Source organism: Neolamprologus multifasciatus, chromosome 12, assembly GCF_963576455.1.
Source record: "Neolamprologus multifasciatus chromosome 12, fNeoMul1.2, whole genome shotgun sequence".
In the NCBI taxonomy this organism is placed as follows: Eukaryota; Metazoa; Chordata; class Actinopteri; order Cichliformes; family Cichlidae; genus Neolamprologus; species Neolamprologus multifasciatus.
In genome coordinates, this window is record NC_140450.1 from 36,063,911 (window position 1) to 36,084,724 (window position 20,814).

The 20,814-nt window shown below is 44.0% G+C and overlaps 1 protein-coding gene and 1 long non-coding RNA gene across 4 annotated transcripts in view; both read left to right on the forward strand.

Moving 5' to 3' along the window:
* Positions 1–20,814, forward strand: part of LOC146507459 (whirlin-like) — a 65,510-nt gene that overhangs the window by 27,725 nt on the left and 16,971 nt on the right. For 2 of the 3 annotated variants that reach the window (XM_085179541.1, XM_085179542.1), the window contains exons 3-8: positions 1,789–1,914; positions 11,388–11,662; positions 14,499–14,535; positions 14,935–15,120; positions 15,220–15,411; positions 18,601–19,309. In XM_085179541.1, coding sequence (XP_085035667.1) covers positions 1,789–1,914; positions 11,388–11,662; positions 14,499–14,535; positions 14,935–15,120; positions 15,220–15,411; positions 18,601–19,309 — 1,525 coding nt within the window. Of the gene's footprint in view, positions 1–1,788; positions 1,915–11,387; positions 11,663–14,498; positions 14,536–14,934; positions 15,121–15,219; positions 15,412–18,600; positions 20,772–20,814 lie in introns of all 3 variants that reach the window. The other variant, XR_014877126.1, reaches the window with a different exon arrangement.
* LOC146507461 (uncharacterized) lies at positions 11,670–12,847 on the forward strand. Its single transcript, XR_014877130.1, has 2 exons — positions 11,670–12,303; positions 12,351–12,847. It is a non-coding gene; the product is annotated as an uncharacterized LOC146507461 (long non-coding RNA).

The following is a 20,814-nucleotide window of genomic DNA, read 5'->3' on the forward strand; positions in this document are numbered from 1 at the left end:
GATGGATGGATATTCAGATCAGTGTCTTTCCAGAAATAATGTTTAAATTCACTTTGGTTAACTGACTGAAATGAGATCAAGACTAGTTAAAACAACAACAACAACAACAACAACAGCATTTTCTAATGGATGGGTTGTAATGTGGCGGCCCGGGCGGCGACCGTGGCTCAGGGGGTTGGGAAGCGTATCTGTAACTGGAAGGTCGCCGGTTTGATCCCCGGGCTCTCTGTCCTGGTCGTTGTGTCCTTGGGCGAGACACTTCACCTGCCGCCTACTGGTGTTGGCCAGAGGGGCCGATGGCGCGATATGGCAGCCTCGCTTCTGTCAGTCTGCCCCAGGGCAGCTGTGGCTACAACCGTAGCTGCCTCCACCAGTGTGTGAATGTGAGAGTGACTGAATAGTGGCATTGTAAAGCGCTTTGGGTGCCTTGAAAAGTGCTATATAAATCCAATCCATTATAATGTATTACAAGTTAATTTGGTTATTGTGTCGTTAATGTTAATGTGTTCACAGTTGCTACTTAGTTAAATCAGAGATACTCTCACAGTGCAGCATTTCAATTCCTGAATGAATCATTAATGGACTTCAAGGCTCCAAATCTTGTCACAACTATGTCACTTACCTACCTGTGATTGGCTGAGGGCGGGTAGGCTAGTGTGTGTGTGTGTGTGCACGTGGCCTGTGGAATTCAATAGAGACCCATTGCTGCATCATGTTGCACATATATGAAATCTATAAATGATGTTTTTATTTAATGATTACTGGTTTAAACATTGTAACAAGTGTGAAAGATAAGTGGACTGGCATTTAAATAAAGCTTTTCTACCTGAGCACTCAAACTATCCACTGCCAGTAAAACAGGTTTCTCACCAGCAGGGGGCGAAGTGGAGGAAAGATGATGTCATCTGAATTATTTACTATAGTTTTAGCTTGTATTGAAATTAAGGGTGGGAAAGTTGTTGTTTCTGATATTGCAGAGTCTGTACAACATTAAGTGCTTGGAGCTGACTGCTGTGAATTGGTGCTATATATATATTTTGCTAAAATAAAAGAACACTTTTTAATCAAAGTAAAGCATAAAGTGAATTAAACTTCCAGTGACCCAGTCAGATAAGTAGCAGAGGGAACTGTTCACCAGTTTCAGCTGCTTTGGAGTTAATGAGATTAACAACAGGTGCACTACAGAGGCAACAGTGATACAACCTGAAAACCTGAAATAGTTTTGCAGGTTGCAGCCTCTGACATCTGACCCACCTTTCTCTTTTCTGACTCTTTTTTTCGTGCTTGGTTAGGGTCAGTGTCCCTACTCGTAGTATGAGGTGATACCTGAAGCCTACAGAACCTAAACCATCCTTGTGCAAGGAGCAACAGCATGAGCATTGCCACAGCCCTGCAGAATGACCTCTCGCAGCCCACTGGTGTGAATAACTCAGAAACAGAATCCATGGTAAATGGACTGATTCTTATAGAGCACTTTTCTACTCTCCCGGAGTGCTCAAAGCGCTCTGTGCCTGGTTCCCATCAGTCCAGTGAACAAATCCTTACTTTTTAGCCAAATAAAGATCTTAACACTGCTATTACTGTTTGGGTTTTGTCCTCCATCCAGCTTTGATGGCCACGGCTCATAAAGGCCGACCACAAACCAGCTGTTCATGTGTTGATTCCAAGGAAAGAACATTTCTTTAAACTCTGTTTATTATTCTGACTATTCTGCCTCCAAACCTTTCTTCTGTAAGTCTTTGTTTACTAACAAATCAGATTGATCTGAATGTCCTGTCTTTCCTAAAGGTGAACCTGAACATGGAGGGAGGTCGATCTCTGGGTCTAATGATCAGGGGTGGTGCTGAGTATGGACTGGGCATATACATTACTGGAGTGGACCCTGGATCTGCTGCAGACATTGGTGGACTAAAGGTAGCCTGTCTCATCTGTCCTTCATAGCATTGCTGTATTGCACCACAACACAATGCAAACCCACACTGCACTCCCACTACTGCAGGTGTATAAAAATCAGCACCGAGCCTTTCAGTCTGCTTTACAAACATCTGTGAAAGAGTTTAGTGAAGGTGATACAGTAAGATGGTGTCTGTAAACTCCCTCTGTAAGCAGTGGGATCAGTATCATCATCTAGTGGTAGGTGTTCATTCACTGCTGGGCCCGCGTCCTCATTTGAGGAGCTGGTAGAACTGGGGGAACCGAAAGGAGCATGTTTGGAGGCGTGGTGCCGCTCCTGAGATTCAGGAACTTTATCTTCAAAGATGTGAGCTACAGAAATGTGCCAGAATTTGTTGGTAGTTAAAGCAGCAAGCCGTCTGCCCCTTTCCTTACTTACTCTTTCTACTCCACTTTCTACTCCTTAGAAATGATACACTAAATATCACTCACACACACACACACACACATAGGGTGCAACGATACTCGTATCGATATTGAACCGTTCGATACAGTGCTCTCGACTACTCTGCCTAGGCTGCACTGTCGAGCGCAGATCCACTGAGCGCAGCGCAAGCTAGCGAGACAGTAGTTAAGCTCCTTGCAACATGGCAAATTGAACCTCCCCCACCCTCATTCAGATCTGGCGTTTGGAACTATTTTGGTCTTCATGTGACGTATGACCCTGAAGGTAAGCGCGTCATGGACTAAAGTAAAACAGTATGTCAGATGTGCCACGCAATGCTCAATTACATTGGTGGGAACTAGTGCTTTAGCGCAGTTAGCTTGTTAACATGTTGACGCAGTCCAGCCCCACGCACGGGCGATCCGCGGTAGCTTGTTAACGGAGATTTGCTGCGTTATGGCGTTAACGTCATTTCAGATTAACGCTGACAGCACTGAATTTTGTGAATTGTTGCACCCCTACTAAATATATATATATATATATATATATATATATATATATATATATATAAAGTTAGACTACACGCCTTTGGAGCAGAGGATCGCGTTCGATTCCCACCTGGGGCGTCTGTATCCAGTAAGGGTCCTAAGGCTAGACCCCTATGCTAAGCGAGCGAGACAGATGAATATGAAGGCATGCCGGCTCGGACGTCGCCCGGATCAACAAGGTCCGCGTCAGATGTTGAGGAACCAGGGCACCCTGACGAGAAGTGGGCTACTGGAACAAGAAGGCATCGGTGGGCAAGAGATGAAAACAGGGCGTTGTTGGAATGCTACTACGCAAGTAACCCCGGCGGAAGGGGCTACATGAATAGGATGAGGGACCTATGGATGCTTCGATACCCAACATCCACAATGACGGCGAAACAACTAGTAGCTCAGTGTTCCAACATTCGAAAGAAGGGACTGCTCTCACAGCTAGAGATTGATGAGGTACAACATAAATGCTACGGCAAGGAGGAGCCAAGAATACCAGAGGTGCAAAACTCCAGCTAGTGGCAGAGACTGCAGGACCAGACTGGCAAAATGGGAGACGCCCCCAAGGGTGGTGGAGAATGACCGAGCTAAGATCCTGTGGGACGTCCAGATACAGACGGACAAACTGGTGGTGGCTAACCAACCGGACATAGTGGTGGTAGACGAACATGAGAAGACGGCCGTAGTGATCGATGTAGCGGTTCCCAATGTCAGCAACATCAGGAAGAAGGAACACGAGAAGCTGGAGAAATACCAAGGGCTCAGAGAAGAGCTCGAGAGGATGTGGAGGGTGAAGGTAACGGTGGTCCCCGTGGTAATCGGAGCACTCGGTGCGGTGACTCCCAAACTAGGCGAGTGGCTCCAGCAGATCCCGGGAACAACATCGGAGATCTCTGTCCAGAAGAGCGCAGTCCTGGGAACAGCTGAGATACTGCAGGACCCTCAAGCTCCCAGGCCTCTGGTAGAGGACCCGAGCTGGAAGGATTGACCGCCCACAGGGTCGAGTGGGGATTTTTATTTTTATATACATGTTCCAGGTCGCTGTGTGCTTTCAGGTCAGTCTCCTGACTCAGGCCTTTTCAACCTGCCTGAGGGGAGGAGAACAGAAACTGCTTCCTGCCTGTGAACAACACGGCTTTCTTGATGTTGTCACACCACGTCTGACTATGAGACAAAAATAAAGCAGCATTCTAGATTATGTGTTGAAATAATTGGGACAAGAGAAAAAGCAAAGTTTAAAACGAAGCTTTTCAAAGAAGCATGGTGGAGATATGGCTGCACTACTTTAACAGAGAGATAAAGAGCTATTTTTGGGACTGGCACACTTTACACACTGTGAAAAAAGTGTTAAAGCCACAACAACAGAGAAGATGAAGGTATGAAGAAGCTCCGTCCTCACTGTCGAGATAAGGCTCATTCATTGATACTCTGCAGTGATTCACTGATTGTGTAATAAGCTGCTAGTGTGTGTGGATCTGTGCTGGTCACGCAGCAGCAGTGATCCTGCAGTTCTAGTGGCATCAGCAGCTGGACCAAGAGGCTGGATTATGGCGCTGGCACAGCTGGCAGCCTTAACCCGATTTCCCTCAGGATGAATAAAGTATGATCAATCAATCAATCAATCAATCGATAACCTTTCCTTTCTCCTCTTTGTGCATCCATCCTTCATCCCTGTCAGAAATTGTTTTTGCAGATAATAAGATGGAGGCTTGGCTAGTGAACTGGATCACATGGCGTATACAGCTAATCGCCAACAGAGGCAGCGTCGCCTCGGATGCTGTTTAAACTTGTGGTTTTCAGACTAGCAGAGTCATCATCACAGCTCCATATGAAAGGACCTGCTCGTTTATATGTGTGGTGACCGATTGTTATCTTACATATGCATTAGAAAGTGATAGAAATCTACTTAACCCTTGTATGGTGTTCGGGTCTGTGGGACCCATGCCATGTAGAGGCCGCTGCCCCTTTAGGCAGTATACACCATCAAAACCTGCAAAATATGGTATAAAGATATTTAGACTTGATTATAACTAGAGATGGCACGATACCACTTTTTTATGTCCGATACTGATATCATAAATTTGGATATCTGCTGATACTGATATGAATCCGATATAGTGTTTTTTTAATCAATAAAACGTTTTTTTTAATATCTTGCTGCATTTTGTATAAGTTCATACTCAAGTTTAAATAAACAACAACACTAAAGCTTTTCTGTTATACCTGTATGTAAAAAATACAACAAAATATTTCATAGTTCAGCAACACTGATCAATCTAATAAACTTAAACCTGCTCCATCCTCCCTATTCTGGTGTTTTAAAGAGTACTTAGCAGAAATATTAAGCAACCTAACTAATAGGGTTGCAAACTCCCAGCAAAAAAAAAAAAATAGGGAACCAGCCCCCCCCCCCCCCCCCCCCCCCCCATGATGCTTAATCGATGTAATCAACTTTAATTTGATGCAGTGTGAAAAAAAATGCACAGAAATAAATTATTTTTCAAGAATAAAAAAAGATTCAACATCTTTCTTTTACAGAACTGCACAGATGGAAAAAGTAGTATAGCTTACTATATTAGACTTAACAGTTACTATACACAGTAATGGACTTCTATACATTTTACATCAGATTAAAACTTTGGGTGTAAGATTCGGATAATTATTTATTAAAAGCTCGACATTTTAAATGAGAATAAGAAAGAAAAGTATGTCTTTGTGCCCCCTTTTCCCTGTTCATGCCCTATCGGCCCCCCTGGCTAAACTTTGCTAGATCCGCCCCTGCACAGTTATGTCAGCTGTAGAAAAAGATCCTGGTGTAGAAATAATATTAAATAAATTCTAACAACAGCTGATCAAGCTTAAACGTGCTGCTGTTGTTCAGCCGCTGGTTTCCTCTTTCTGGTGCAAAGTGGGCCAAAAACAAAGAAGAGAGACGATCAGCTGATCATTGATCAGTTTATGATTGAAGTAGCAGCGGGAGAGAGAGAGAGAGAGAGAGAGAGGCAGTCGCTCTTTGTTAAACTTAAAGTGGGAATGCTTTACAGACATTCAGAGATGAACTTACACACTTGCTTTACTTCTCTCTGGGAAAACTTCCTCGGAGATGAAATGAAATCGCAAGTTTTGTGAGGTGTTTTTTTTTGATATTTAATGGATCGATTGCATTTTTTATTTCTCTCCGATATCCGATCCAGTAATTTACGTCAGTATCGGACATCGATACGTAATATCAGATCGGTCCATCTCTAATTATAACTTATAACTGATTTTATTTTCTTTTTTATAACATTTTATTTAAAAAAATGAAGCACATTAATTCATAAATGTGATCGAACAAAGGTGAAGGGAAAAAATTAACCATGTTTGCTGTTCACATGGCTCGTAATTGGGATGAAGTAAACATCTGAGTAATTTAACATAAAATTGCTTGATAGTGTTAATTGGAAAGCCAAAACTCTAGCGCAGGGGTCTCCAACTCCAGGCCTCGAGTGCCGTGTCCCTGCAGGTTTTAGATGTGTCCTTGGTCCAACACAGCTGATTCTAACGGCTAAATTAGCTCCTCAACATGTCCTGAAGTTCTCCAGAGGCCTGGTAATGAACTAATGATTTGATTCAGGTGTGTTGACCCAGGGTGAGATCTAAAACCTGCAGGACACCGGCCCTCGAGGCCTGGTGTTGCCTACCCCTGCTCTAGCGGGTCCACCAGACCCATGAACACTGGCTGAGTAACAAAAACACCACACAGGGTTAAACTGATTCAGTTGGAGTCACTTTTCTAACCCTGGAAAAGAAATATTAAAAGACAATTCAAGTATTTGTATTGTTAAATAAATGAACAGTTTTTCACATTTGCGTCAGAATAATGAAACATAACGTTTTCTAGTCTTTTTGCTCAAACTCAGCATCTAAAGCCATGACTTCATCTTCACCCTTTGCAGGAGGTCTGATTGTGTTTGTGGATGCACAGAAACACTGACTGTTGTTCTATAAACTACGAGCAGCACATGGACAGAAGTTCATGTTGCAAAGCTGTTGTTGGTATTTGTTTCGCTCCCAGTACAGATACAGTTTATGTCACTGTGGGTGCCAACATCACTCAGTGAATATTATGTGTACATTCAAACCATTAGCAGCTGTTGGACAGTCACACAGTGATTCTCTGTAACGTTTTGCTAACAGTGATGGAAACTATGAGTGATTTAAATTCTGGCTGCTTCTTATGGCTCATCACAGTGAGTCGGCTCTGCTGGCTCCCAATCAGCTCTTTAGATCAATTTATTACAAAAGAATTATAACGACACATATTATAACGAATGTTATTATTTATATGAGTTATGACACTAAACATGGAACAGAGTGCTGGGAAAAAGAAACAAAACAAATACCCAAAGTGACAAAAAGCTTCAGTCTCTGATTGTATCTTTAATATTTATACGCTTTTAACTATTTACAGTGAAACAGAATCACATTACAAAACATGCATTTAAATCTGTAAAACAAATAAAACAGCAGAATCCAGGTTTAGCTTTTAGTGACGATTAAGAAAAGCCGTGCACCTCAGCTTTGACGGGTTAATCGTGGTTCTTCTCTGTGTTTTAAGATAAAACAGAGGAGACTGATACCACGCACAGTCTTCATGTCAGTGTAAGACGTGGACAGACTGTAGCCTTGAGCTCAGCAGGTCAGTGGACTAGAAGCTCCTCACGTCCAGCATCAGCTGAGGGATTCCTTCTCTAAGGCTACGTTCACTCTGCAGGTCTTGATGCTCAATTCTGATTTTTTGATCAAATCTGATTTTTTTGTCTGCTCGTTCACACTACAAATAAAATGCGACAGCAAACGCGCTCTAGTGTGAACGCTCAAAGCGGCCGCATGCACAAAAGAAGACGTCACACACAACGCGCTCTGTTTAGACCCAGACCAACAGTATTGTTTGACTGATGGCCTTAATATAAAGACTTCAGACTTCACGTTTCCCAATTTTTGCTTTAAGTTATTTTGTTATTTACATAATAATGTAAATAACCTAATAATGATCCTTATTGCTGTTTTAGAGGAGCGCTGCTTCAAAGGATAGCTGCAGATTTCTGTCAGAATCTGCAGATTATACAGAACAAATAAAATGTTCACGTTTCTCCAACGTTGTTCCCAACAGTTTCACTGGATGGTCAGGAAGTGTTCACGATGTCTTCTCCGGCGCTGATAATCGGCGTCTGTCTCGTGTCGGTGACGTAAAAGACGGATTTAATGCGACTTGACCATCAAACAGCAGCTTTCTAAAACATCGGATTTGTATCAGATTCAAATATCAGATTTGTGCCGTTCACACTGTCACACCATGATCGGATATGAGTCGCATAGGGTCAAAAAAAATCGGATTTGATGCGCTTTCGCCTGCAGTGTGAACGTAGCCTAAGTGTCTCCAGCTGAACCTCCAAACATTAGAAGCTTGTGACGCCTCTTGCTCCTCCTCTCCTCCTCGGCCCTGGCACTGCAGTTGGCTGCCTGTATTTTACTGTTGCTGCAGTTATTCTTTCATCAGCTGCTCTGTTTTCATTAAAGGTCACATTTTTCCCCTTTCTTGGGTCAAACATGGTGGTTGTTGTTATATTCTCCTAAAACTTATCTCCACTCATGTCTGCTCTGCCTTTCATAGCAGTGATGCAACAAAAACAAATAGAAGTTGTCTAATAATAACAATAATAAAACATTTGTGCAGCTGTCAGCACTGCTGTGTTCAAACAGTGCATGGCTGCAGCGTCTCCCAAAGATCATCAGCTGCATTGTCAGCACCGCTGCACTTTGCTGCCATTTTGAGCAGCAGCTCTACTAAGTGCTCAGAAATGTGTCTCACTGGACTCAAAACAGTCCACAGGACACGACACCGTTTTGTAATTTCCAACAAAGTGGGATGTAACTGAGTGTTGGTTCGTGTCCAACACTCAGCTGCAGGGAAGCTGATGTGGCTTTTCTAACTCTGTCATGCAGTGAAGTACGTTCCCAGTTATTTTCCTGCTCCATCCTGTGAGGCTGTGGGAGTGTGTGGGTGCTGCTCTCAGTCTGCAGCTGGACCTGCTCGGCCCTCACATGTTATGGAGGTTAGGGGAGAACTGTGTGGTGTGGGTTGTCCGTCTCTTTGTCCTTGCACTGCTGTCCAGGGAGGGGGGGTCCTGTGGTGTGACGCTCCGTGCTGCAGTTTGGAGTTGTTGCCTCAGTGTGGGCTTGTGGGCCTCATCAGCAGGGAGGGGGGCAGTAGTGGGCTGCAGGACTGTATTTGTTCTTGTTGTTTGTTCTTTCTTCTGCCTCACTGCAAAAACTCAAAATCGTATATTTGTCTCATTTCTAGTCAAACATATCTCATCACACTTAAAAGACACAGTCAGCTACACAGTAACGTTTCAGTGAGATGTGTGAGCTTGTTGTTAGACGTGCATCTTGGATCTGGAGAATTTTCACTTGTTCCATTGGCAGATTTTTTTCACTTTCACAGATATTTTTGCTTGAAATAAGTAAAAAAAATCTGCCATTACTTCTGTAATAGACTGTAATTCATTATTATCAGGATCTTGCTGACCTTATAGTACTATATCACCCCATTAGAGCACGTCACTCTCACACTCCAGGCTGATTTGTTGTTCCTAAGATTAGGCTTCAAACTTTCCTTTTTGCTAAAGCATATAGTTAGGGCTGGACCAGGTGACCCTGAATCCTCCCTTAGTTATGCTCCAATAGACGTAGGCTGCCGGGGGATTCCCATGATGCACTGGGTGTTTCTTCTTCAGAGTCCTCGCTGCGCTGAATCATTTCTTATTATTAATCAGAGACACACTGTGGCTCTCCTCCACAGCAGGTCTTTGATCCGGTCTGCTTCCCCTCAGAGGGGGTCACATGATTGTTGGCTTTTCTCTGTATGTGTTATTGTAGGGTCGACCTTACAATATAAAGCGCCTTGAGGCGACTGCTGTTCTCATTTGGTGCTGTGCAAATAAAACTGAATTGAATTGAAAAAATAGTCAGAATCACACAGCGACGTCCACATGGTGGCACATACATGTGTTTTGTTTTTGCTGCTGTTACAGCCAAGTTGCCCCTTGTTTATTCTATTCTATAAAATATATTCATTGTGTTAGTTTGTACTAGCAAAGTACCCACTAGGCCTTTTCTATCGTGGGTCCTAAATGATGGAATAATTTAGAGAGCGTTAAATCGCGTCTTAAAACCCATTTTTATTTGTGGGCTTTTAACCTCAGTGAGACTTAGGCTACGTTCACTCTGCAGGTCTTAATGCTCCGATTTTTTGATCAAATCAGATTTTTTTGTCTGCTCGTTCACACTACAAATAAAATGCGACAGCAAACGCGCTCTAGTGTGAACGCTCAAAGCGTCCGCATGCACAAAAGAAGACGTCACACACAACGTGCTCTGTTTAGACCCAGAGCAACAGTATTGTTTGACTGATGACCTTAATATAAAGACTTCGGACTTCACGTTTCCCAATTTTTGCTTTAAGTTATTTTGTTATTTACATAATAATGTAAATAACCTAATAATGATCCTTATTGCTGTTTTAGAGGAGCGCTGCTTCAAAGGATAGTTGCAGATTTCTGTCAGAATCTGCAGATTATACAGAACAAATAAAATGTTCATGTTTCTCCAACGTTGTCTTCCCAACAGTTTCACTGGATGGACAGGAAGTGTTCGCGATGTCTTCTCCGGTGCTGATAATCGGCGTCTGTCTTGTGTCAGTGACGTAAAAGACGGATTTAAAGCGACTTGACCATCAAACAGCAGCTTTCTGAAACATCAGATATGTATCAGATTCAGCACCACATACAAAGTGACCCAGATCAGATTTGAAAATATCAGATTTGTGCCGTTCACACTGTCACACCATGATGGGATAGATGGTCGCAGAGGGTCAGAAAATCGGATTTGATGCGCTTTCGCCTGCAGTGTGAACGTAGCCTTAGTTTCTCTTGTAATGAAATTTGTTATTTAATTAATTATTTTACTTTTTCTTTTCTTTTGCTTTTATTTATATCTTATGTAATTTTGTTATATAGTTCCTATGTACAGCACTTTGTGTCAGCTGTGGTTGTTTTAAAGTGCTTTATAAATAAAGGTGATGATGATGAAGGACAGAGAATCTTGTTTCAGACGCCTCTTACTGACGAGTGGGCAGATGGCCACCTCTATGAAGATTCCTGAGGGTCCCAACTTTGTTCCATTTATGGAAGTCTGTGAATGCTTTTCTACATGTTTTTTGTTTTTTGAAGAAATTTGCAATTATTTCAGGCAAATTTCTTCACTTTGTAATTATGTTACAAAAATGTTACACACATTATGTTGTGTGTAGAAAATTTGAGGTGAAAAATGAATTACATTTATTTGGGTTGTATAACAGGTGAAGCGCTGTGAACACTTCCCAGATGCAGGCGTGTAGGAACTACGTACAGAAGGTGTTATCAGACATAGATAAGCATGTAGTGCATAACCACAGTTCTCTGCTGCAGGTGGGTGATCAGATCTTGGAAGTCAATGGTCAGAGCTTTGTGACCATCTCCCACGATGAGGCGGTTCATATCCTAAAAACAGGGTACAACTTGCTGATGAACGTGAGGGATGTTGCCCGTCTACCTCACGCGTGCACAGTGGTGGATGAGCCCAAATGTGTCAGCAGTCGGGGAATAATGGAGTCCAGTGCGCCTGCTAACCCCAGTGCTGTCCCCAACACCACCATCAGCAGTGGCATCCACGGCAGTGGCAGTTCCAGTAACTGTTGTACAAGGTAAGTGTATGAATACTTGTCCCTGTGTGGAATTAGACCATGATAACCAGTTTGTTCTTATTTCATCATCTGAACAGTTCCTTTGAATTGTTCTGAGCGCTGGTTTGTGTGTTTGTTTATCCACCTCGAGGAAGCAGCAGCCAAAACACTTCTTCTGTTGATACATTTACTTACGAGGCATTGACTGATGATAAAGTATCATGTACGTGGATCCCGTTTGTTCAGAAAACCACATGCTGTAAAACAGCTGCAGTCAAGCGAGCACCTGCTGAGCAGAAGTTTTATATGAGAATGTGCGTCTGTCTGAAGCGTAGTTTACACTTCGCTGGTCCCAACCCAGCCGAATGTTGTTGTCTTAGTGACCGTGAAGGCAACCCTGGCTGAGATACTGCATATTATTTTTGTCTCACATGGTCCTCATCAGAGATGGGCAGTAATGCGTTACTTGTAACACGTTACTGTAATCTGATTACTTTTTCAAACAAGTAAAGTAAGGGATTACTGTTGCAAAAACAGTAATTAGATTACCGTTACTTTCCCGTAGGAACGCTGCGTTACTGCGTTACTAAAACCGTGATTTTTTTGCGAGAATGTCTCATGACAGTGACGTAAGCGAGTGCGACGTTCGTGACAAGAGCTGTGTGCAGATCAACAATGGATCATATATCGAGTGCAGAGAGAGTATGAGCGTGCAGCGTTTAAAGCGTGGAAGTACTGACCTTACTTTGAGTTTGATTCCATAAAAAGTGACAAAAACATTAGTGTCCGTTGTGCGTGGGAAGAAAACTTCTTTTTACAGTGAAAAACCCCAAAACTTCCGAGCAAGCACCGAGTAGCTACGACGTAATGGGAAACTCACAGAGAAACTCGCGGATTCTTCCACTGACCGCTGCACACCTGCACCAGGGTAAACCTCCGCCTACCCCACTCCTGCTTTACAGGTGAAAATAGAGCAACAGGACCGCTAGTCTTTGACTTTATTTATTTTCTGCTGTGTTTTACTTGCATCTATTTGAAAGACTGAGTGTAAACACACAAAATATTTTATTTTATGTGCTGGAATGTGCAGAAAATAGGTTTAAATGTTAAACTAATTTCTTCCAGTCAGAGAATGTTGCAAATAATTAAATTTTTACTTGATGCATAAAGTTAAAAGATTAAAACTAATAAAACAAGTTTTAAAAAGAGACTTTTCCATTTGATTACATTTTGTATGATGATTATGCAGAAAAAGTAGAATTGGGCTGAAAGATCTATCACTTTATCACCTATTCAGGTTGTAAATCGTGTTTTTAAAAAGTAACTAAGTGATTAATTACTTTTGAAAATAAGTAATCAGTAAAGTAACAGGATTACTTTTTGGGGGAAGTAATCAGTAATTAGTTACTGATTACTTTTTTCAAGTAACTTGACCAACACTGGTCGTCATTACCCACCTTATCATAGGACTTAATGCCCCTCCACCTTGAAGCTTCTACACTATCGCCATTTCTAATTAAACTGACAACTAACTTCTTAAGCTGTTATTCACTGTAATACCTGGGCCCAGGTTTACACGACTGTGGCAAAGTCATGTAACACTACAAAACTGGATACATACAACATTTGTATGTATCCAGTATAAAATCTTTGCCAAATCAGACATGCGGATCATAGGTGAGATTTCCTAACAGATCAGTCAGATGGAAACTGTGCTGCTGACGGCTGAAGACAGGAACAGGGTGCATGTGGAGCTAGAAAGAAGAAAAGGCAGAAGTGTGGAGGTGATTGTGGGGACTTTTTACCCAATTAACTTGATTAATTGGGCTTTTTTGTACTAATGTCTAATACTTTTCATGCAATAGTAATATGTCACAGTTTGAACATTTTGTTTAAAAACATTTAAAAACATGTTTTACATGTTCTGATGGGGATAGATTTGCAAATCATTGCATATTTACATTTTCCAGTGTTCCAATTTTTATGAATTTGGGGTGGTAATAGATGTGATTGGGAAAGCATGGGCAGCCTTTCAATGATTACGACCTATATGGATGACCACCGTATTGCCTTTATCAACCAAGTTGCGGCTCCTGAAGACCATCGTTATACCGACGGCACTGTATGCAGCGGAGACTTGGAAATCAACTGCAAAGATCAACCGCCATCTTGACGTCTTCCAACAACGTTGTCTTCGACGGCTGCTCAAGATCACATATCGGGATCGCGTTACCAATGAAGAAGTATATCGCCGTGCGGGGGTAGAGCCGCTCCATGTCCAAGTCACCAAGCGTCGGTTCAGATTTGCCGGTCACATCCTTCGGCTACCGGACCCGAGACCTGCCCGTGTCGCGGTTCTGTGGAACCCGAAGAATGGAAAGAGACGGCGAGGAAGACCTAAAATAACATGGAGGAGGACTTTCCTTGAAGATTTACGTTCAGTCGAACTGTCATGGGATGAAGCAACAACTGCCGCGATAGACCGAGTTCGATGGCGTTCTCTTGTCGCCCGATGCGCCGATCGGCACGGCGAGGATCTAAGTCTAAGTCTAAGTAATAGATGTGACATTTTTAGTTAATATGTGGTTAACATTATGGAAGTGCATGTAACCCAAACCACAAACCAACCTGAGCTCTCACTATAACTCTTCATGGGAAACACATGAGGAAGTGCACAGTCACGACGGAGAGGAAGATTACGGAGACTCTCAGCTCGTCACTTCAGTAGTACTGTACACCATGATGTTGTGGTTTTTAACAAGTTGACTGTGTTGGTCTCAAGCATAACTAATCATTTGTGTGTTTACTTTTTAAATATGCTAAGCATTATTTTTGTTTGTTGTTTTCTTTCTTGCAGACCATCTTCAGCCAGAGCTACACCTGTATTAGGAAAGGTAAGAATGGCAGCTATGCATTACTGCCCATTGTAAACACGGTCTACCTGAAATTGTACACTGCTTCACTGAAGCATTGCGTACGCATACATCCTATTTCTCCATCCAAACAAGGAAAGCGGCACACTGGAAATGCTACCAAAATTTCAAGATGTCCCAGCCAGAAGTACAAAGATCACAACAATGTTTTTCATATTCTCTAAGGTCTTTTGTTTCACTCATTTATGAATCTGTAAAAGTGGTTAAATGAACATGTACTGTAGAAAACCTGTCTTAAATTAAAGACAAACAAACTGCAGAATAAAGCCAAATAGAACAAATACAACTGAGCTTGTATAATTTCATCTCTCCATATTTGATTCCATCATTTTTCACTTGTCAAACTATTGCTCCATCCAGCCAGCAGGATACAGAGGTGTGGGCCCCCCCAGTGCTCAGGTGTCACTGGAACAGCAGGCCTACATGTTGCTGACAGATCCAGAGAGGCAAACCATGGCCTACTACCTGCAGGAGTACCAAGAAGGACATATAGGAGTAGAGTCTCTGACCATGGCTCTGTTTGAGCTTTTCAATACACATGCAAAGGTACATCGCTACACAGCACCCGACTCCATGTCTGTATAATCCTTTCTTCACTATAATCGTATCTTAATTTGTTTTGTTTTGTCTTCTTCTTTCTGCCAGTTGTCCATGTTGTCTGAGATGAGGAGACTGGTGGCGCCACAGGATCTGGACGTGTATGATGGACTGGTGTTGCAACATGGAAGGGAGTCTCACCAGTCCTGGCGTGGAGGCCTAGAAGTGTGGCAGTCTCAGGGCCATTGTAGCCATATAGCCCCTGTGATCCATGATGCAGAGCAAACCATCCCTGCTATGGTTGGACCTTTATTTATTTATTTTAAGTACATTGTGTGGTGTAATGCCTTTAATCTTTTGACTTGTCTTGAAGTGAAGTGAAGTAATCGCTACGTTATCATGGTGAAGGGGTTTGTGTGTCCCAGGAATCCCAGGGGCTATGTTGATAGGGGGCTTTTGCCCCTCGGTAGGGTCTCTCCCATGGCAAATTGGTCTTGGATGAGGAACCACACAAAGGGTGATTCACTAGACCCTTATGTGCACACAATCAAGGGAACAGTTCACTCCGCCCGAGATAGAATTACCTGGGTACCCTGGAGCCAGGCCTGGGGAGGGTGCCCAAGGAAGAGCACCTGCTGGCTGGGCCTTAGCCAATGGGTCCTGGCCTGGTGTGGCCCAAATAAGGGACATGGGCCAACTTTCCAATAGGCCCACCACCCGCAGGATGCGCCGTAGGGGTTGGGTGCAGTGTGGGCCGGGTGGCGGCCAAGGGCAGAGGCCCTGGTGGACAGATCCCTGGCTACCAAGGCTGGCAATTAGGACATGGAACATCACCTCTCTGGTGGGGAAGGAGCCTGTGTAGGTGCGTGAGGTTGAGAGGTGCCCCAGACCCTTCGGACCAGAGAACAGGTCCTGACTGTCATCTGCGCTTACACAACAAACAACAGTTCAGAGTACCTGGCCTTCTTAGAGTCCCTAGGAGGGGTACTCGAGGGTGCTCCCCCTGGAAATGCTGTTGTCCTGCTGTGACTACAGTGAGACCTGAAACCTGGGAGGAAAGGCCTGCCTGATCTGAACCTAAGCTGTTCTGTTACTAAACTCTTGTGCAAGAATATTTGGCATGTAGGCTGGAGCAGCCAGGGATTAAACCACCCTGAAGCAGTCAAATAATTTCTTGGTAGCAGGACCCCTGGGGTGGGTAGGTTGCCAGTGAAAGGTGAAGAGTCTGGATATTGTAGGGCTGTCTTATTTGATATGCCTCTACAAAGTTGTGTGGACATCAGGGCCAGTACCTCTGAATTGGCAGACGGGGGTGGTGGTTCCCAAGAAGGACTGGAGGCAGGCTCCGACTATAGTTTCTCAGCCTCCCTGGGAAAGTCTATGTCAGGGTGCTGAAAAGTAGAGTCAGTCTGTTAGTTGAACGTTGGATGCAGGAGGAACAACAGTTTTTGTCCTGGTCCCAGAAGACTGGACCAGCTTTTTATCCTCTCAAGAATAATTGAGGTTGCATTGGAGTTCGTGCAGTCAGTTAGATGTGATCTATGGACCCAGAGAAGGCATTTGACTGTGTCGCTTGGAGTATACTGTGGCAAGTGCTTCAGGAGATCAACAAACGGATTGGTGCTGCAGTTGCAGTAATGCAGACGCTCTATCGCTCTATTGTGGTGAAAAGAGAGCTGAGCGTAAAAGCAAAGCTCTCAATTTACTGGTCACTCTACATCCCTACCCTCACTGATGGTCACGAGCTCTGGGTAGTGACAAAAAGAGCAAGACTGCATATATAGGCAATGGAAATTAGCTTTCTCCAAAGTGTGGCTGGCCTTTCGCTTAGGGTGAGGAACTCATCCGTCTGGCAGGTTCAGAGTTAGAACCACTACTCCTAGACATCAAAAGGATCCAGCTGAGATGGTTTGGCCAATTGATTAGGATTGTCTCCTGGGCACATCCTGGTGAGGTGTTCCAGGCATGTCCCACCAGGAAGAGCCCCTGAGGACCCAGGACATGCTGGAGAGCTTATATATCTTGGGTGGCCTAGGAACATCTTTGTTCCCCCAATTACGATGGAGGTGGCTGGGGAGAGGGAGGTTTGGGCTTCTCTGCTTAGGCTGCTGCCCCCGCGACCCAACCCCGGATAATCGGAAGACGATGGATGGATGGAGGAATGAATTTCTTATTGGTTAACTCATGCTGGTGGACAGTTCTTTTTGTGTATGCCTGCATTTCAAATGCATCGTTTAATGTGAAGATTTCATACTTTAACGTTACATATATAAAGTGTAGTGTGATGGTCTGTGTCTGTTTTGATGCCCCAGGAAGACTTGGAACCATGAATTCTGCTGTCTACCAAAATATCCTAAAGGAAAATGTCCAGCCATCTGTTAATGACCTTAAGCTGCAGCGCACTTGGGCTCTGCAGCAGGACTATAACCCAAAACACACCAGCAAGTCCACCTATGAATGGACTTGCAAAATAAATCGGGGGCGATCGTGGCTCAAGAGTTGGGAGTTCGCCTTGTAATCGGAAGGTTGCCGGTTCGAGCCCCGGCTCGGACAGTCTCGGTCGTTGTGTCCTTGGGCAAGACTCTTCACCCGTTGCCTACTGGTGGTGGTCAGAAGGGCCGATGGTGCGATATGGCAGCCTCGCTTCTGTCAGTGCGCCCCAGGGCAGCCGTGGCTACAACTGTAGCTGCCTCCACCAGTGTGTGAATGGGTGGATGACTGGGTGTGTAAAGCGCTTTGGGGTCCCTAGAGGAGACTAGTAAAAGCGCTATTTACCATTTTACCAAATACTTCGGAGTCCTGACCTGAATCTGATTGAGATGTTGTGTCATGACCTTAAAAATGCAGGTCAGGTTGAAAACCCTCCAGTGTGGCTGTATTACAACAATTCTGCAAAGATGAGTGTACCAAGATTCCTCCATAGGACTGTAAAAGATCCAATATCAGTTATTGCGAACGCTTGATTGCAGTCGTTGCCGCTAAGGTTGTTGCAGTTATTAGGTTTAGGTGGAAATCAGTTTTTCCTTTTTTTAGTTTCACCTTCATTTAGAAACTGCAATTTGTGTTTACTTGTGTTATGTTTGTCTACTGTTTAAATTTGTTTGATGATCCGGAGCATTTAAGTGTGACAAACATACAAAAAAAACAGGAAATCAAGAAGGGGGCAAACACTTTTTCACATCACTGCATTTGCTTGTACAAATATCTAACAATTTATCCATAGGGTAAATGCGCCTTTACATAATTAACAGTTCTTAAATACATGTTTTTCTGTCTTTACGTTAATCTAACCTTGTTCTGACTCTCTGTACTCAACATGCACCATGTGATGGCTACAGATGTTCTCGTTTTATTTAAAAAGTCATTAGTCCGTGACAAGCTGTGTTTCTAAATATACAAGATCTAAAATCTTAAAGATAATGATTAAAGAGGCAACATTCACTATTGATGTTGGATTTTTGTATGTCACTGCCTTTTTCTGAATGACAGGATGAAACGCAGGCTTCAGGTGAACCTCTTCCACCCTTCAGAGCTGCTTCTGTCCAGGCCCAAAGAAGACCATTCACGGAGAAAGAGTTCAATTACAAGCCTTCAGCCAAAGTGGTGCAGCCCATCTCTTGCCTGCTCGTCACTGGTCCCACCCATTTACTCCAGGACTGTCCCCACAAGCCTATCAAATCCCTTCCCACCAGCCAACACCAGCCAAAACCAGCCTCCCCCCACCATGCATGCCCTGGTCCCACCCACTACACTTCCCTTCATTCCCTCCAACACACCTGCCAGAATTCCTTCCAGCTCTCTGATTCTGAACACCACAATAATCCCCATTATGATTACCATGTCCACCATCATAGCCAGCCCATTTCAGGTCACCACACCTGCCCAGGTTTCCTGCATCACCGGGACTTGCCCAGCTCTGCTAAACCAGAGGCATCTATCAAGTTTTCTTCTAGATCCAGCTCCTACGAAAAGTCTTCCGTCTTGTCAATGTCAGCATCCTCTTCAAAAGCAGCAACTCCCCAGCCATCCCCTCAACCATCTCATCACCCCTCACCATGTCCGTCCCCGTGCCCCTCTCTCATCACGCCTGCTGCTCCACCCTTTAGCACCGACCAACGCTGCTCACCTGCTCTCACACAGAAAGTCATTGTAACAGAAATGAACCGGCTATCAGCAGAAGCCAGACCACAGCAAAGAGGTAAATGGTGTGTATGTAATACTTTTCTGCACACAAATGTTCTTAAAGCATGTCTCATTCACCCATTCAGACACACTTTTGTTTCAAAGCTTTTGTCTATGCTCAAACACTTTAACCAACATTCTCTGATGGATCCATTGGGGGTAACTTGGAGTTAAGTAGGTACAGAGTCTCTCTCTGTGTGTTTGTGTTGTTTCTCAGTACAGAGAAACACTGTAAGGTAAAATGCATTAGTAATAACCAGAACAACACATGTTTTGTGACTGGCGGTTGCCCTGCTTATATCTTGATGCGTGCTCAATCATCCAGGGGAGGAAATCCCCAAAAGTTGGTTCTGTTCATCTGGATGGTTTCAGTGGGAGAAACATTTCATCATCATCCAAGTGACTTCTTCAGTCTCAGCTGACTGCAGGTTTACACAACCTTATAAACAGTGCATTTGCACAATGTACCTCTGATCAATGTCCATGAGTCCCATTCACAGAGAGTTGGGGAATGGCTGCAATCACAGCATGTAAGATGGTGACAGATGAACCCTTAGGCCCCTCCTCCATTCAGAGATGGTCTTTCCCTTTTCACGTAAATGGCCTCCTTGACTCCGCCCTCAAACCAGCGTTCCTCCCTGTCCAGGATGTTACATCCTCATCATTGAAAGAGTGTCCACTGGCCTGTAGGTGTGAACAGACTGCAGAGTCCTGGCCTGACGAGGTGGCTCTTCTGTGTTGTAGCCAGAGGTTGTTTGGTTTCCCCGATTATAAATCCTGCCAATCCTCCTGCACTTAACAGCTACACTATGTTACTCTGTTTGTGTCGGGGACCCGATCCTTGGGGTGGACCAGTTTTTGGTGCAGCGTGTTTTGGGGTTTAAAAGCCACAGAGACCTGGTGTTTAGAAAAATGCATCTCAACTGCTCCGATACTCCTGACACGTACGGGATCACTACAGGTTTTCACTTAGGCAGCGGTTGTCCTTCTCTCCTGGATCAGCTGGAGCTTTCTTTAGGAGCCTTTCCAGCTTTGACAAAAGTCCAGCTGGGATAACCACATTTACTCAGGGCCTTCTTGATGTTCTTCTGCCTCCCTGGCTGCAAGGTCTTAAATAATCAGGCCCCATCTTATCTTAATGACCTTGTAGTACCATATCACCCTATTAGAGCACTTCGCTCTCGCTCTGCAGGCCTACTTGTTGTTCCTAGAGTATTTAAAAGTAGAATGGGAGGCAGAGCAATGGTGAGGGAAAATCCACACACACTCCACACTTGTAATTCACACACACTCACGCGCAGGTAGTCCAGGGATGGGAAACAGAAACAAACCAGGGAATCTAGTCATGGAGACAGATGAGAGAATCAACACTAGGAGAGTTGCTTAATGTTCCAGTGACGAGAAACACTGAGCCACCATCTTAAACGCTGGCCAGGAGAGGCAGGAATAATGAGCCACAAGTGAGCAATCGCTTGCAGGTGTGTTGGCCAAGAGTGGAGCCCACAGTGAGCTCCGCCCAGG